The sequence below is a fragment of the Trichosurus vulpecula genome, chromosome 1, assembly GCF_011100635.1.
Source record: "Trichosurus vulpecula isolate mTriVul1 chromosome 1, mTriVul1.pri, whole genome shotgun sequence".
Lineage (NCBI taxonomy): Eukaryota > Metazoa > Chordata > Mammalia > Diprotodontia > Phalangeridae > Trichosurus > Trichosurus vulpecula.
This window is the reverse complement of record NC_050573.1, coordinates 230,762,562-230,780,527: the sequence shown is the minus strand read 5'-3', so window position 1 is coordinate 230,780,527 and position 17,966 is coordinate 230,762,562. Positions and strand designations below refer to the sequence as shown.

Here is a 17,966-nt window from a genome sequence, read left to right as displayed (position 1 = left end):
CACTTTGAGATTTACAAATCACTTTACATTTTCCCACGCGAGGTGAAATTTTGAAGATGAGGCATAGAGAGAAAATCATTTTGGATGAATTTCAGAATGCAAAAACAGAAGTATTGTCCAATGAGTTCATACTATCTCTAAGTGTCTATTATATGCCAGGCACTGTACTAGCAATCACTATGAGATATGCAAAGATAAATTAAATCTACACTAGAGAAACTTACACATATATATGAACTTTATTTTCTAAGGAAACTGGCCAAGAAGCGGAAAGAAACGATGAGCAGTACCCGACAGGAGATGACAGTGATGGTGAATTCAATGGATAAGAGCTATGCTGAGCAAGGAACCAACTGTGATGAGGCTTTTTCTTTCATGGACACACACAATTTGAATGGGAGATGTAAGTTCAGAAATATTGGCTTTAACTATTTCTCTTTTATTTTGGAGGGGCCATGATTGAGGAAAAGTGTTTAAAAATCTCACCAAAAAATTCCCCTTTACCTGTTTAATTCAGTGGTTTAGTTGAGTACTCCTGGAAACTCTCATCTCCTAGGGTTGCAAAACAGTCTCACTAAGGTAAAGAACTGTCAGACCAAAGGAAGCCTCTCTTAATAGCAATAGCAATGAGGTTTTTTAGTCCTTTCTACCATAAAGAAGAGACCTTATTCTAGGAGACACCTGCTCATTATTTTCTTTATGACTTGGATCTGTTTATACTGGTGTAGTTTGGGATATGACACAGTTAAAACCTACTCGAAAAACAATTTGCTACAGTGTAGTAGCAAGTTAGTTATTTTCTTTGTTTATCCAACAAGTTCCAGCGTAATTATAAGGAAAAATTAGCTTGTTTATTTGAAGAATAAATAATGAATCTGATTGTCTTTCCCTCCTATATTAGTCAAGCTTTAGTTGTACTACAAAGAGATAAATTCATGAAAGATTATATTTCTATATATTTCTCTACATCTGCTATTAATTCATAGTTCTAATGAGGCACGAATCCATTTCTGACATAGACTAGTTGGCCTTCCCCCCAGTGTTTTATGGCCACAGATTACAACCTCATCTTCGCTAGTGATGTTGAGAATGCATGCTAATGATCAAAAAGGGAACTAGCAAAGAAAAAGTGAATGAATCAGCACAAATCCATTAGTTTCTTTAAAAAAATCTGGTGGGGCAGCTAGGTGGCACAGTGAGTACAGCACCAGCCCTGCAGTTAGGGGGTCCTGAGTTCAAATCTGGCCTCAGACACATGACTCATTAGCTGTATGACCTTTGGCAAGTCACTTAACCCCGATTGCCCTGCCTTCTCCTTCCCCCACCCAAAAAAGAAAGATATCACAAAAACTTTTTAAAAAAACTGGCTGTGGAATAATGCTGTCGTTTTGGGGTACAAAGGAAAGCACAAGTCCCTATGTGATCCTGTCCTTTGTTCTCAAAGGTACCAATCCTGAGGGTGTTCTACATGTGAAAAGATAGCTGCCAAGCTCTCAGAGTACTCACTTAAACTGTTCCCCTGGACAATAACCATAGCTATTCCTTGCAAATTCTTTTGTTCCTTATGGTTCTGTGTGCCTGGCCTGAATGTGTCTACAAGATACACTGCCCCTCTTCTTTCTTCCATGCATGGTTCATACCACACCACTAGAGGGTACAGTGCACTGAGTCAGCCTGCTCTTGCTTCTCTGAAGTCCATGTTTGTATTGTACCATTTATCATTCTGCTTTCATACAGTTTTCTGCTCACCACAGCTACAGTAACCCCACTTCAGCTTGCCATGCAGGGATCATTTCAACATGTCACTGTCACATATACTTCATAATGCTTATTGGAGCTCAATTCTGGTGTATATTTCTTAGGTGCCAATGGACTAGATAGTCTAAGATGATTTCATTAAGATTAACTCTGCCCCATTAATGAAGGTTGTTTGTTGTGTGAATGACACTACTGATACCATGACATGCCACCAACAACCTGCTTTTGCCCTTAATTCATAGTACCTATGTAGACAGCTTGGTGTAGTTGAAAGAATGCTGGGATAGGTAGGAGTCCAGAAACCTGAATTAAAGGACATGGGTTCATGTCTAAGTAATACTACTTGTTAGCCCCTATGACCTTATACAAGTGACTTGACCTCTTTTCCTCGTGCATAAAATATGTGGGTTGGTCTACACTCTAAGATCTCTTCCAGCTCTAAGATTCTGTGACTCTAGGTAATTAAGGACAAGCATGTCTTAAGCTCCTAGTCTGTGCTAGGTCCTGGGGATACAAAAACAAAAATGAATCAGTCTCTGCCCTCAAGGAGCCTACGTTCCATCAGGTGAGACACCGTATATGTGTAGATAGTGCCCAAAGTTTTGAAATATATTTACCTGACAAAATAGAAATTATCTTCTTTGCCTCTTCTGCCTATGAGAAATAAACTTTAACTCTCCTGGGGGAGGGGAAGGTTTCATAGTTGTTGATTGATTTTGTTTTCTTTACATATATTTTTAAGGATAATATAAGAACACTTAGGAGGATTTCCCAGCATTAGTAATAAGATTTCATATTCTAAGTTACAGTTGGCATTTTGTTATTCTCAGGGGAAAGGAAATTTATCGTTACTGGGGTCTCATTTTACAAGAACATAGGATAGTTTTCCAAAATGTCTTTCTCATGGTAAAAATTCTCACAAATAAATGTATTTGGAATAACTCACCAAAATATCAGGAACATACATCAAGTTCCAGAGTTTTTAACGTTTGAACAACAGGGGAGATGTACCCAGGACAGGAATTCTAATTTGATATTTACTTTTTTAAAATGAATGTATTTATAAAAAGCTAGAAATTGTCATGCACAGCAGAATTCCTGTGAAAACTACATTAGCTTTCTTGGCTGACCTACCATTGGGCCTTTATTCATCCTGCCCATCAGTAAAACCAGTAGTAAAAATAGGGCAATATTCTTTCATTTCTCTCCTCCTATTACTTTGAACAGTGAATTGGCCTCATCAAAGTCTGTCTATTAGGACTGACCCTCCTGGTAAAACTTTATCACAGTAGTACTCTCTTAAGGCTTTACAATAACAAAAAGGCAGTTTCTGGGGGAGAAAAATTGCCTCAGAAAGGGTTTGGTTGACCAACAGGCTGCAGGCACAATTCAACTCAACAGGCATTTTTAAAGCAGCCGCTGCCTGAAAGACATTAAAAACAGCATAAGTATGAATGTGTGTGAGAGCTTTACGTGATGGAGAACTATGAGAAATGGAGTAGCTATGGGAAATCAAAAGCAAGGAGGACTTTTTAATTTGTGGGAGAGGAAAGAAGAACTGAAGTCGCAGGGCATAGAAATAAACATCAAAATATTTGTAATAGATGGAAGTGTGCCCTCCACACCATGGAGATTATGTTGCCTATTACAAGTTATTCTTAAAGGGGATAAGATGTAGTATGTAAAGGAGAGATGAGTGGTTTTCATGAATGAAGACAGTGAGACCTCATGATGGAGTGAAAAGAAGACTCCCTCTGGAGTCTGAGGCCATGGATTCAAATCCTACCCCTCAGTTTCCTCATCTTTAAGATGGATTGAATTATCCATTCTAGCTATAGGTTAGTGGCCCTATAATACAACCAATGTTTTCAATTGTTCTGCTTTTGTGAAAGATGAAATACGCATACCTGTTTTATAATACAAATATTTACCAGCCCACATCATAAATACAGCAAATGACATCACTTGATAATTGCTGACCTAGGCTGCTTTACAGGTGTACTCCTTCTTCTTGTTGTGGCTTGTTTCATATTAGTCGAGCAACATAATGAGCATGCAAAGTTTTAATGTAAATCCTTTGGAATGGATGTTTTAATTTCATCAGTGATCTTCTTGTTCATGCCTCTTATAATAAAAACACTTCTTTATTTCAGGAACAGTATTGTTAAACAATTATCTCTTTCAAAGATTTGTTTACATATAAGCCTCCGAAATGAGTTTAACAGCATGATGTAGGAAAAAGAACACTGAGCTATGAGAACCAAGAGGCCTGAGTTCTAATCTCAGCTCAGTCACTGGCTTTGAATAAAATGCACACAGATGAATAGGTGACATTTATATAATGAGCTTTGTACAGTATTTGATATATGTGAGTGATCACATAGCCCTATGAATTAGATTCTATACGTACCTGCCCCTCTCTACTGTACAGAGCTGTTCTAGGGATCAAGTTTGTTCATGTATGTAAAAGACTTCCATAAATACAGTACAATTAGTACCTTGCTAAGACTACATATTAAAAAAACACTGAAAATCCCTGCAAAAAAACATACAATCATAGATTTAGTGCTGGAAGGGACCTGAGAAGTCATTTGGTGCCCCAACCGTTTCAGTTTACAGATGGGAAACTAAAGTTTTAAGTAGAAGTGAGAGAGACTTGTTCTTACACGAAGTAAAATGGCAAAGCCAGTATTTGAACCCAGATCCTCTCACTCCCGACTTGGTACTCTCCACTACCCCACCTTAGCTAATAGAAGAGATGGCAGATAAACATGTCATCAGCATAAATTTAATGGAGCAATTATGAGAGTAGGTTAAGTGCTTAATGTTGGACCAATATTATTGTTTGAAACCATTCTAACCCTTTTTTCATCCATGTACCAGAATGAAACTAAAAGTGTAGGAGGGAAAGTCATATTTCAAAGTAAAGCAAAAGCGTACTTTAAAATAGGGGTAATGATTTTGAATGGAAAAGAATAAATTTGAAGTTTATATTGGGTTAGGTTTGAGAGATAGTTGACGTTGCATCATCAGGGAATATTGGTGTAAAGAGATTCATTGAAAAACTAGTGTCTAGGAAAGGTCTCTAAAGAAGGGAATGAGATATATTGTCAACAATCAAGCCAACACTTGATGAGGTGTTTCCAGGCTGGGAATGTATGTATGGGACTAAAGGGAGATACAGAGAGACAGAGACAGAGACAGACAGAGACAGAGAAAGAGACAGACAGAGACAGAGAGAGAGAGAGGGGGGGGGGGGGGAGAAAGAGAGAGAGAGAGAGAGAGAGAGAGAGAGAGAGAAGAGAGAGAGAGAGAGAATTTTTATATATTACAACTAACATATCTACTATAGCTTTACTCGTCAGTAGTGGAAGAGTAGAGACTCAGCTGAGTGTCAGAGACGTGAATGAATAGATTTACCCGCCCAAGAAAGAAACTTTCTCTTTGTGAAATAAATGTACATCACACAACGGAAAATGTATATTACAGATTAAACTTGGCAAGACTATTTTGCTAAAAGTGAATAGAAAGGTGAAGGAAAGCAGTAGTTCTGTCACATTTCCTTGAAGATTAGAATAAAAGATTTTAAATAAATACCCAGAAATAAATCAATGAGGATGACTAACTTTGTGGCCAAACAATATAATTTTATAAATTTAATCAGAACACTGGAGCTGGTGAGGACTTTAGAAATATCTTGTCTAGCACCTTCCTACCCTATTTTACAGCTGAGGAAACTAAGGCCAATATTTGTGTCAATTTCAAATAATAGCATTCGTATTAAATAATTTTTGAAAATGTTTTTCATTCTCTTTTTATTTCTCAAAAAGCACACACAGATATTTATTCCTAGTACAAAAGCAGCTTTGTGAATCAGAAAACAGAACTATACCAGGCAAAGCTAGAAGTCATAACAAAAGTCAAATGACAGATTTTGTTGAGTCAAAATGGGTTTTTGATTAAAATTTTAAGTGATAACAGAGTACCACCTCCAAAGTACAGGTTTCCGCCTTCAAAGACAAATAGGAATTTCTCATGCCAGGGACCAGGCCGGTCTTTCTTGGTACAATGAGAGTGACAATAATTGCTACATAGACTTTTGGCAGATCACTGAGTTGTTGCTGACATCAGCGATCTGAACCAGGATTGAGCCCTGAGCATTCTCCCCACCAAGTGGCCTCCAATTTTCCAGCGCAGTGACCTCTCTGCTGTCAATGACTAGATTTTCTTTTCTTTACAGCTGTATCTTCACCATCATCTTTTACAATGAAAACTAATACACTGAGCACCACAGTGCCTAATTCCTATTACCCAGGTAACTGATTTTTTTTCATTGTTTCATCTCTTCAAAACCCCTTAGCAATCAGAACCAATCAGTGCCCACATTACTATATTCACAGTGCTTTAGGAGCTTAATAATATGTTTGACATGTTGTAACCAGATGCTTTCTAGGGGGACATGGGGGAACTTTTCATCAATCATTTATTGTTCTTTCTCTTTTTACCTTTTCTGCATTGACCTGCTTATGATGTATGACAGATCCATTTGTGCCAACTGCAATTTTAGGTGAGAACATTTCCCTTTATCAAAGTTTATTGCAGGAATAATTTGGAAAGTCAGCGCCCACTCTCTAAGAGACTGGCATTTATATTCTGTATGGTGCAACAATTGGGCACAGGACATGGGGGAGGGAAATAAAAAGAATCTTTCTAAAACATTCTCCCTTAAGAGGAAGGTTGCCTGCATGTGTGCTGGGGACAGTGCCAACATTTCTGCTGTCAGATTCAAGTCAGGCAGCACACTTCCAGGGGACTCCTTACTGGAGGACACCGAGATGCTACACATAGGTTTGAGCATACAGAGAGAATACATCTCCCAAATTAGGCATGTTAGAAGTCTGAGAGCTGAATTTTGCCCAATGAGATAATCATAGAAATGAAAATAGTCTGTCATTATTTTCAGTTATTTCTACATACTATGGACTTCAATTTTGAAAGTAGCATTTTTCTAATTATACCAAATATACAGAAAAATAAAATTGTAAAAATAAAATTTGGCCACCTACCAGATCTTGGTGAGGCTCACAATACCACCAATTTTCCAATGTGTCTGTCACACAGTGAAATTTCAAAGGAGCTGATATTTTGAACAGTGAAATGACAAGATGGCACTTTACAATCAGATGATTTATTATTTGTCAGATGTCACTGGAAATTAAATAAGGTGTTAGCCCTGTGGGGCACAAAGCATTTAAAGTATGAAATGTTTCCAGCACAGGGGATTGGGGGGTGGAGGTCGGGGGCGGGGGGTAATGTCCCATGTGTCCAATGTGAGAAGGGTGAAGAGAGATGGCGTTACCTGGCTATGATAACAAAATAAGCATGAGCTGCTATTGCATTTGAGACGCATAAGTAACCAGAGTGTATCATGGCTTGTGTTCTCTTTCTATTACTAACCATACCGAAAAGGAGCACAGCAAAAACGGCATCCAGGTATATAACAATTCATTGTAGCCAGAGTTCCATCTTCAATTGTTCTAACCTCTTCCTAATTCTCTTTTACAAAGGTTTATATCTTTGCAACTGTCAATTTTTTTCCTCCTGTGCTTCTCTTTTCTCTCTTTATGACTTTGTATTAGTGTAATTTTCTTCTATTGTGTTGTCTGAGCTTGAGCCACTGTGTTGCCAAAGTAAGACAAAGCAGGGGCAGCCACATAGGAAAAGGCAGAAGACTCAGAACTTGGGCTGCTGAACTCTTGTGGTGGGGAGGGGGCTAACGGCGCCTCCCCTTTATTTTAATGCCACATCTAAAGCAACGAAACGCAACATCTCTGCACTTACATGAGTGGGGGACAAGTTAATCATAGCTACCATAACAATGTAATCTGCATGCAAATGACATCTGCAGAATCTCTTGACAGGCTGAGATTTGAGATTTCTTTGTGTGCTGTAGCATTCATTTAGCACTTTGTCTGGTAGATATTTCTGACCTTGCAGGAGCTGTGAGTGAGTGGGGAGGGCTAAGCCACAAATTGTCCAAAGGTAGAAAATATTCAGATTTCAGAATAAGATAATCAGAAGCTTATTCAATCGATTTTAGGGTAGTGGACTTTTTTTTAAAAAGTTACTACTTTGTAATTATTGAACCCTAATGACTTTTCCTTTTAAAAATTGTGTTAGTCTTCTGTATGGTGAAATTTTGGTAGTATCAAAGTACACAGGATGAAGATTAACTCAGCTGAACCGATAAATATTGGTGATTCTATGTAGCATCTATCGCTGTCAGAGTAACCAATGACAGTGCTTTGGAGTTATATTTCTTTAGATTATTCATGTAGTATTGATATAAATCCTTATGAAGCATAGTAGGCATTAATTGAGTCAACACATGATTCTTTTCTCCCATCTCTCTTACCCCTCACCCTTGTGAGACCAGACACCTGAATAACTTGCCTTGTGTTATTTTTTTGTGGCAGTAGTGGTGTTGGTTAACTTCTCTTTTAACTATGGGGAAGCAGAGCTTTTTCATGTGCCCAGAATGATTTAATCATTCAGGCACTTCCTCAGTCATTCATCCCCAGGTGCCAGCATTCCCAGATTAATTAAGTAGGGCTAGTTGCTTTGTTTTTTTTAAAGTCAGCCTGTGCTAAAATACATTTTAACAAAAAGGTAATATCCCAGGAAACATAGTGTTGATGGCAAATCACATCGCCTTCGCATCCTTGGGACTTTTTTTTAATAGGAAAGGTTTTTTTTAAAAAATTCCTTCTAATAAAGTAAATATTCATCTGAGTATCTCTCAGAACTTGAAAATAATGTACACATTCAGTAGTGTCAAAATGAGAACCCTTGATTTTTTCACAGGGCCACTTTTGAAATTATTTACAGCATCATATTGATAGGCCATCTGCTTCTGATTTTTTAAACTAATACGGAGGGAAAAATAGAAACATCAGTTTTGCTGGAATTATCAGTCTTTAAGATATCTTAACAAATCTGTGCATCTTTTTCCTGAATTATGTTAGAGCACATTTATCATCTAATCCTGAGATTTCAAATCCTAGGTGGAAGCTTTGGGCTGCTTCCAGCCCCTCAAGTTTTATTACATAGCCCTATGTCTCTTTTTTTACATATGAGCATGTAATCAGGTTAGGGTCATGAGATCAAAGATTTAGAGCTGAAAGGGATTCAGAGGTTATCTAGTCTAATAGCCTCTCCCTTCATCCCACCCTGTTCTACAGATAAAGAAACTGAGACCAAAAGCTGTTAAGTAACTTGGTTAAGGTCACTCAGGTAGTATAAGACAGGTGGGACATGAACCTGTCTTCTTACTCTAAACCCAGTATTCTTTCTACTGTACCGTGCAGCCTCTAGGAAGAAAAATAAAGATTCGAGTAGCATTTTTAAGTAGACAGTTGATATAAATTCAAATACTCAAGTTTAAAATCATTGGTCCATGAACCAGATAGTTCCTTCTGGGGAACACATTTGCTTGTTAACCATCTTCTTAGTCTTAGGTGCTTAGGTGGATTTTATTTTTAAAAGTTTAAATCCTGCCCTCAGTGATAATGAGACCATTATGTCTTTATGTATTGGTAGGTCATTTCATCCATATTACACTTGGTAGCTTTAATTACAAGGGTTTAAAACTCATGAATCTGAGCAGAATTTAGCATAAGAATGGCCAGCTCTCCCATCATGCCTGCCCTGCTACAAACTGGAGAATGGTCAGGTTGCTGTTTTTATTCCCATTGAATGGCCCAAATCATTTAAAGGAAGCTTATAAGGTCAGCCCACAGCAGAGAATATATTCATAATGTGCATCCCAAAGGATCCAAAGCTGAGAGAATGAGAGAGGCACAGAGGGGAAAACTCATTAGCAGTGTTTCATTTATTATCATCTCAAGGAAAGAATATGCTGCGTCTCAGCCCAGCTATTTAGCATTCCAACTGGGGCTCCCATACCCCAGTTTTTAAGCCAAGTTGTCAACAATAAACAAACCTGATAGGAAAATTTTCAGATGTAATTGTGACTGTTCTGATAAAAGAAAAAATTTATTGAATTTTAGTGAATTTAGCCAAATTTTAGTGAATCCAAATAAAAATCATAAAATCAACTTAGTACACTTTTATTTTGTCTTTTGTGTCTTTAGCCACCTTGTAGTGATCCAGGTGCCATTTCAGCAACAGCAACATAGCTACACACGTGTACCACCTCTCATGCCATGCATTCCAAGGTGCTTCGCAATGTAGATAGACTTTAGATTCCTAACAAGGATAAAACAAATAGTACATTGGAACTGGATTTTTCTTTTAACTTACCATCAATAAACAATCAAATTTTTTTTAAAAAAGGTCTTGTGAACTTATATAAATATTTAGATATTTTCATCCTTTTTACCTAAAATTAGCTCCAGTTCTAGTGTTCATGTTTTAAGAAACAGATAAGTCAATTTAGTGGTATATTTTGATGATTTGAGTCTATAGAGAAGATTAAAATAGCCTCACTATGTAACATAGGTAGTTCATGTATTACGTTGACCTTTAGAAAATGAGTATCTTAAAATCTTAGTATCATAAAACTTTTCCCCGTACAAGAGATTTTTTAAAATAACTAGTATTTCTGCAGCTAATGAAACTAATTTTATTAGTGCTCTTTTGTTAAAACTATGGCCTCTTTAGGCTTTTTGGACCAAATTGTAGCACAGTTTGGTAGACTTGACCCTGGTATTTCAGTGAGAAAATATGTTAAGTAAAAATAAAATTCATTTAGTCCTTACTTGGTTCTGGGGGATAGGAAGCAATTAGGAAGCTATTTTTACCTCCCATTTACTCTCAAGTGCTTCTATTAAACACCTCCAACCTAACTTGGTGGAGAAAGTTAGACTTGACCCTCTGACCAAGTTACTAAGTTGTGAAGTTAAAAGTTCAAAATAGAAACTACCTGTAATGATTCATGTAGTACTTACTGTTGCTTATGCCCTGTTTCCTTTTTCTCCTCCTCTTTTTTTTTCTCCTGATATGTATCTTCTTAAAAGTGCCAATAAATGGTAAGTTCCCCATCTGCCCTATTGAAAGGTGTGGAGGGAGTGGGAATGTGTGTATTACCTATAGATTTTTTTTTTACAAACCCAGCTGGTTCTGTTGTGTGTTGGCTTGCATGCGGTCATTTAACATTTCACATGTGATATGGCCTGTGATTAAAGCATGCCAAGTGGCCAGTCAGATGACCCCTTGTCATCTCCCCTCTTGTGTGTATGTGTTTTTTTTTTCAGTATGTTGTATCAAATCCACACATTCATTGCAGTCCTGGCTTTAAAAACCATAAACCATTCTGTGCACTTTTATTTTGCTCACAAGGCCATCTGTAAAGAATTCATTTTGTAATAAAGAAGAGTCAACTAACCTTAGAAGGAAACAAGTCCTGTTTTATACCAAAGGGACTTGATGAAGTTTCAGGATGAAACTTCGGTATGATTTAGCACACCGTGGCTGAGGGGCTTAGTAATTCTCCTTGTCAATTAACATTTGGAAAGCAATATATGGTTTGGACTGCTTTGAGAAGCATAAATTCTTTGCCTCATTCCAATGAGTCTTGCTCTTCCCATTAAGAAGTTCTGGACATTTTACTTTTCTTCCTTGCTGAGCCATCGCAAGAGGGTACTGCAACTCATAGATTTGGATGCTGACAACTGCCAGTCTCTTAGCAGACAATGTGTTTGAAATTTAGCTTGTTGGTGGGCGCTTGTTTATTCTGTGCCATCCTTTTTCTAGACGAAACCCATACGATGGCCAGCGACACGAGCAGTTTGGTCCAGTCCCACACTTATAAGAAGCGAGAGAACGCAGATGTGCCCTACCAGACAGGACAGCTTCATCCGGCCATCCGAGTGGCAGACTTACTGCAACACATCACCCAGATGAAGTGTGCAGAAGGGTATGGCTTCAAGGAGGAGTATGAGGTGAGCACAAACTCATGAAAAGAGCCCATTTCCCAGACCTTCTGGGAAATCACTTTTGGTACTTTCTGTTTAAATTATAGGAAAACACAAAACAGACCCAGTCAGTACAGAAGGCATAGGATGTTCAGGAGATTAATAAGACACTATTATTTGAAGGTCTTGAATGTCTCAAAGTGTTAGAGGTTAAATGTGAAGTGAATGCCTGCTTTAATTCTTTGTTTGTTCTATGGAAAGAGTAATGAAATTTGAAATTACTTAAGGCACTCGGCTCTTCTCTCTGATTCCTCTTTCCTTTCTCTAATTTTCTTATAAATGAGGCTTGAAACCTCAAGGTATTTTATAGCAGTCATCCATAACAGAGAAAGAAAATGTCTTCTTAAAAATCACAGACCTACCGGTGGTTATTAAGTAATACTAAAGAGTCTGATAAATGTCATGGCCTAGGACAATAGTTATAGACCTGCCAGCATGAACCACCTCTTATTGCCCCGCTCTCTCATTGGACGTCTTTCAGTGTTATTTTCTCAAGTGGTGATGTTCACCCTCAGCAAGACAAACCAATGTTTGTACTTCTCTCACAATCCTTGTTAGAAGCTAGAATGTCAGAAAGCCATTCATGAAATCAGAGAGGTTATTGGTTTGAAGAAATCTGTTATAAGAAGCGTACCAATACCTCCCTGACCATTGGTCTGTCTTTTTTATGGTTGCATATCCGGACTTTTTAATGACCTTATATATTTTTTTCTAACAAAGTAGATTCAGTCATGAAACTTCATAAAGTAGTGAGTTTATACACTTTAGAAAAACAGAAGCATCAATACTTTTTTTTCTCCCTGAGTCCTCAGAAAGAGTAGTATTTAACTTGGAGTCAGGAAGGCCTGAGTTCAAACCATGTCTCTGATACATTAGCTGTGCAAACCTGGGCAAGTTACCTAACCTCTCAGTTTCTTTAACCTTAAAATGAGGATAATAATAGCACCTATCTCACAGGGCTAGTGTAAAGATTAAATGTGATAGCACATGTAAAGTGCTTTGCAAAGCTTAAAGTATTATATGCATACTAAAGTACTATATGCTGTTGTTGTTCAGTCATTTCTCAGTTGTGTCCAAATTTCTGTGACCCCATTTGGGGTTTTCTTGGCAAAAAATGTGCCATTAGTTTGCCATTTCTTCCTCCATCTCATTTTACAGATGAAGAAACTGAGGCAAACAGGGTTAAGTGACTAGCCCAGGGTCACATGGCTAGTAAGTGTCTGAGGCTGAATTTTACTTCAGGGCCTCCTGATTCCAAGGCTGGCGGTCTATCCGCTGTGCCATGTATCTGCCCATATATGCATGCCAGCTTGTATTATCAGTGTATACACACTAGGACAACAGATACCTAACCTAGTCTGTAGTTTGGGTATATCTTGTTCAGAAGCAAATCATTTTCCATCTGTTTCAGGTAGTCTCAAACTCTCATAGACATCAACTTTGCTTCCTTCTGACATTTAATATCAAATAACAGTACCTCAGTTTTATGCCCCTGACACTTCTGTGTGGTTGTTTTGAGTCGAGCTCTCCTTTCTAGCCTCAATCACCAGAGACTCATTATAGCAACAGAGCAGCCAACAGCACAAATGTTTGTCATGTCACTGATGTGCTTATGAGAAATAAGGGTAGGGGTTGTTTTGGTCTAAAACAATAAAATAGGAACCTGGCTATCCTGATTTTTTTCTGCAAGAGAAACTTTTCCAGGGCCATTTTAATAAGGCTATACACACGGGAACTGTTGCATGTTCCTCAAATTTTCCATTCGAGCTGACTAGACATCTTTTAAGAGAACGAACCTGAAATTCTTGGATATAATTTTAGTGATTTAACTTACATGGCATGAAAACTCGCTTTCTTTGCATATCACTTCCCTTCCTGTCCTTTTAGAGGACAAACTTAATAGGATTAAGGAAAAGAACTAAAAAGATTAAAGTAGGTAGAAAAAGTGAAATTAAAGTCATAATATATTAAGAAAAGCACAAATCCTATGAATAGGGATGGTGCCTGGATGCTCTCTACTACCTCGTATGCAAATGATGCTTAAATGTTTGGTGAGTGCTAATGAGAAAGAGATTAGTGAGTCCATCAAATAATTCACAGATTAATCCAAGACTATTTGGGGGTGCCTTATTTTTCAAAACCTATGGGTCTTTGAGTCTTCAAAAAACATTCATGGTGAAAATACATATGGGCATCCCACACAAATTTACCCTAAACAAAAGTCATTTCGTAATAGTATATTAAATAACATAGTAACCCTAGAGTAATATCTTTGGTCTTGCTCATTTTTAACATTGTTCCCATGGAATTAATCTCCCCCTCTATAACTTTACAACTGTCCGCTGTCCTATATATGTGGCACTACTTAAGAACTTTAGTCGGTATGCCAATACATGGAAATAACATAAAATAATTTTTCATTCAGATGGCCTGAATGAGATGTCTGATTTTTAGATGTCAGCGCATGTGGTAATAAGCTTATTTTAAAGCCGATGGTAATCACTCACTTTAAGTTGTTACATTTTGTCATATATTTGTTGACTGATGGAAATGGAACTAAAGAAGATGAAAAATGGGAAGAGTTGAACCAGACCAAGTGCTTCACTTCCCATCAATGACTCCATGATTTCATTTAAAGTTGTCACAACCTGGCCACTTCCTATCTTTCCAGGCTTTTTCTGCTTTACTCCCCTCTATGGACTCTACAATCCAAGCTACAGTGAGTAAATCAGTCATGAAGCCTTTATTAAGCTCTTAGTATGTGTCAAGCACTGTGCCAAATTCAAGGGATACAAAGAAAGGCAAAGATATTTCCTGCCCTTAAGGAGCTTACATTCTAATGGGGGAGAAAACGTGTAAATAAATAGGTATATAGAACATAATGGATGGAAAGTAATCTTAGAAGAGAAGGCACTAGCAGCTGGAGGAACTGAGAAAGTCATCCTGCAGAAGGTGGGATTTGAGAAACCAGGGGAACTAAGAGGCAAATGTGGATGGGAGATAGAGCATTATATGAGAGAAACAGCAAGTAAGTAAGGCAATCTACCTGGATCACAGAGTGTGTGGAAAAGAGGTTTAGCAAATTAGAAGGTGGCCTGGTTTTAAATGCCTATTACCTTTAATCTTGAAGGTTATAGGGAGACACTGGAGCCCATTCATTAGGGGTATGGCATGATCAGTCCTACCGTTTAGACAAATCAGTTGGAAACTGAATGAAGAATGAATGAGTGAAGAATCCCTTAAGAGAAGACAACCAATAATCCAGGTGAGAGGTGATGAGGGCCTAACCTCGGGTCACTCCACTTCCCATCTCCATGACTTTGTGTTAGCTTTCATATATGCCTGCAATGGTCTCTCTTGTGAACTCCTTGATGGTAGAGACTGTTTTTGCCTCCTTTGTATCTCTAGCACTTATCTCAGTGCCTAGCAGATAGATAGTGTTGAATAAATGACTTGCTGGCTAATGGACTGATGTTTGTATTCCCTCCAGAGGTGCTGATTACAACCCACTCATACCATCTGATTCTGGGATTGTTGTCCCTGTTCTCCTATATAGCATCCTTGGAGGATCTACCCATTATGCTGAAGTCCTTTCTTTAGGTCTTTTTCTCATCTCCTGGTTTCAAGGGCACTTGTACCCTATCACTATCTATCTGGTACCCTTCTCTGTCAATATATGATTCTGATCATTTCCTGTATGTTATCCCCCCTTATGACACTTCTTACTTGTAGGTTATCAGTGGAAATGTGTGACAGTCTTTTTACACCTGCCATGTGCCCTGAAATCCAAGCTAGAAGTGAAACAAACTTAAAAGCATTGAGGAATTTATATTTCAAGATATCTGGAAGGAGAAGATATAGAGTGTTGCTCAAGAGGCCATCAGTAACTATTGACCCATATGCCCAACTTCTCATATCTAAAAAATTTAATTGGAATGAGCTATTCACAAATACAAAGTATCATTGAAGAAAATATGGGAAGGGGGCAATCAGGCTTTTAAAAATCACTTTCTAAGGTGAACCACATGTTCACAATCATAATATTGACTGAAAGGTGCAGAGAGTACAGGATCCAACTGTGTTTATGTTTTTTAACTATAAAACAGCATCTGACTTGGTGTAGAACAAAATGCAACCTCAAAGTCTCTACTCCAAGAGAATATCTCCCTTAAATATGTTAAGATTATATAAAATCCCTTAACAGAAGATAGCCACAAGTTAAGCAATCCTTTCATATTTAATATTAACTGAGGTATAAAATAGAGTTTGGGAAACTGAAAGTATTCCACAGTGTCCCAATTTCCAGTGCAGAATCCAAAAGGAAGAGATATCCCTATAGATGGGGAGAACCTCCAGATGCTCCTGTTTATGGATGATACTGTGACAATAACACCATAGTTCCTTCTTGGCAAGATCTGTGATCACTTAAAAGAGAATTCCAAGAATCCACACAAGAAATAAAAACAAATGGAGGAAGAATGAATGTTTGTTATCCAAACTATGATATGCAATCCAGGATAGATAAACCATTGAGTTAGTCCCATCAGTACAGATATATTATATAAGTTCTACAAAGAGACAGTTATCTGGGCCCATAACAAAGAGTCAATCAATAGGCATCTATTAAGTGCCTATTAAGCATTTATTAAATACAATGTGTAGCATATTGTGCTAGACAACAGGAATACAAATACAATAAATTAAACAATCCCTACTTTAATGCACTTAGATTCTAACAGGGAAGACAGCAAAGGCATGTGTAAGTATATGCAGAATTAATATAAAGAGAATAAATATAAACAAAACGAGAGTGATTGAGTACTGGGTGATCTGAGAAGTAAGGCACTCACAGCTGAGAGGATCCGGAAAGGTTTTTAGCTGCATCCAGAAGGAAGACAAGGTGGAAGTGGGAAGGGAGTGCCTTTCAGGCATGGAAAATAGCCCATGCAAAGGCAATGGAGAAGGGAGACAAAGTGTTATGAATGAGGAACTGAAAGGAGACTGGATCACAGAGTAAAAGAGAGGGAGAACATATGCAGTGAAGATGGAAAGATTAAGGCAAGGTTGTGAAGATCTTCAGAAACTGAACAAAGAAGTGTATATGATTCTTGGGGTGACAGAAAGATATGCGAGTATACTGAGTAGTGGAAATGGATTGAATCTGGAAAATGATGCAGCACTTTCAGTGATCCTGGGGTGCTCCCTGGCCCCCAAACCCATCTTTCTAATATCAGTTTTCTTCCAGGTGTGCTATATTTTAGGAAATCATAGACCACCATGGTTTGCAAAGAATCAAAACTGGGGTTGACCCAAGGAAAATGGACAACTCAGGTGTTGTCCTGCTACCTGTGGAATGTTAAAAGACTTAGAGCTAGGGTGTTCAACCTTTTTTCAGTCTCCTGTGAAACTGGGAGGAGAGAGAGAGGACTTTTGTTCCTTTGTGTTCAGTAATCTCTGTGGCTCTCTGAGTAAACCTTATGGTACCTTCTATTTTTCTCTATATATATTTGTATGTATCTAGTTGTTAGTATGTTGTCTTCCCATTAAAATAAGCTCCTGGAGGGCAAAGGATTGTTCTTGCCTTTGTATCCTCAATGTTTAATGCAGTGCTTTGCATCTAGTAAAAGCCTAATAAATGCTTGTTGGTTGGTCAACTGCTCAATAATGAAAGGAAATAAATTCTTGAATTCACACATATGCATATGAAAGATAAAATAAATTAATTTTTATCAGGACAACTTATTCAGTATATAACAATACTTTTTGGTATGATGAAATTGTTCAGTATTTATCAGAACACAGTCAAATGAATTAGTGAGACACTTGATCTTATCTTTCTTCTAACACATCTTTCTTCTCAATCAACAGGGTTGGGTTTGGGTTTTTTTTTTTGGTATAGTTTTTGAAAGAAATAGCCACCTATCATGTTTAGCTTCTAGTTTGTTTCTTGCTTTTTGTTTGATTAAGAACAGGACTGATGATCCTGATTCACAGAGATAAGTTGCTCTAAATGGAATTGATACCTTGTAAATACAGTAAGGATGTGACACGTTCCTCCAAGGGTAAATCAAAAATGTTATAACTTCATTGATTCAAAACCAATTCAAAGTTTTTAGTTATTGCAATGATGCATTAGCTTGTCTTTTACTGGGTTTTATCACTGCTTTCCCCCTCACTTAATTAAAAAGGCTTCATACACAAACCTCATTCACT

At 37.7% G+C, this 17,966-nt stretch overlaps 1 protein-coding gene across 4 annotated transcripts in view; it reads left to right on the top strand.

Moving 5' to 3' along the window:
- PTPRM (protein tyrosine phosphatase receptor type M) overlaps positions 1-17,966 on the top strand; it is a 1,028,886-nt gene that overhangs the window by 779,142 nt on the left and 231,778 nt on the right. For 2 of the 4 annotated variants that reach the window (XM_036752813.1, XM_036752835.1), the window contains exons 16-19: positions 252-403; positions 5,999-6,073; positions 6,299-6,325; positions 11,533-11,720. In XM_036752813.1, the coding sequence (XP_036608708.1) occupies positions 252-403; positions 5,999-6,073; positions 6,299-6,325; positions 11,533-11,720 (442 nt within the window). The remainder of the gene's footprint in view (positions 1-251; positions 404-5,998; positions 6,074-6,298; positions 6,326-11,532; positions 11,721-17,966) is intronic. The other 2 variants (XM_036752817.1, XM_036752827.1) reach the window with 2 other exon arrangements.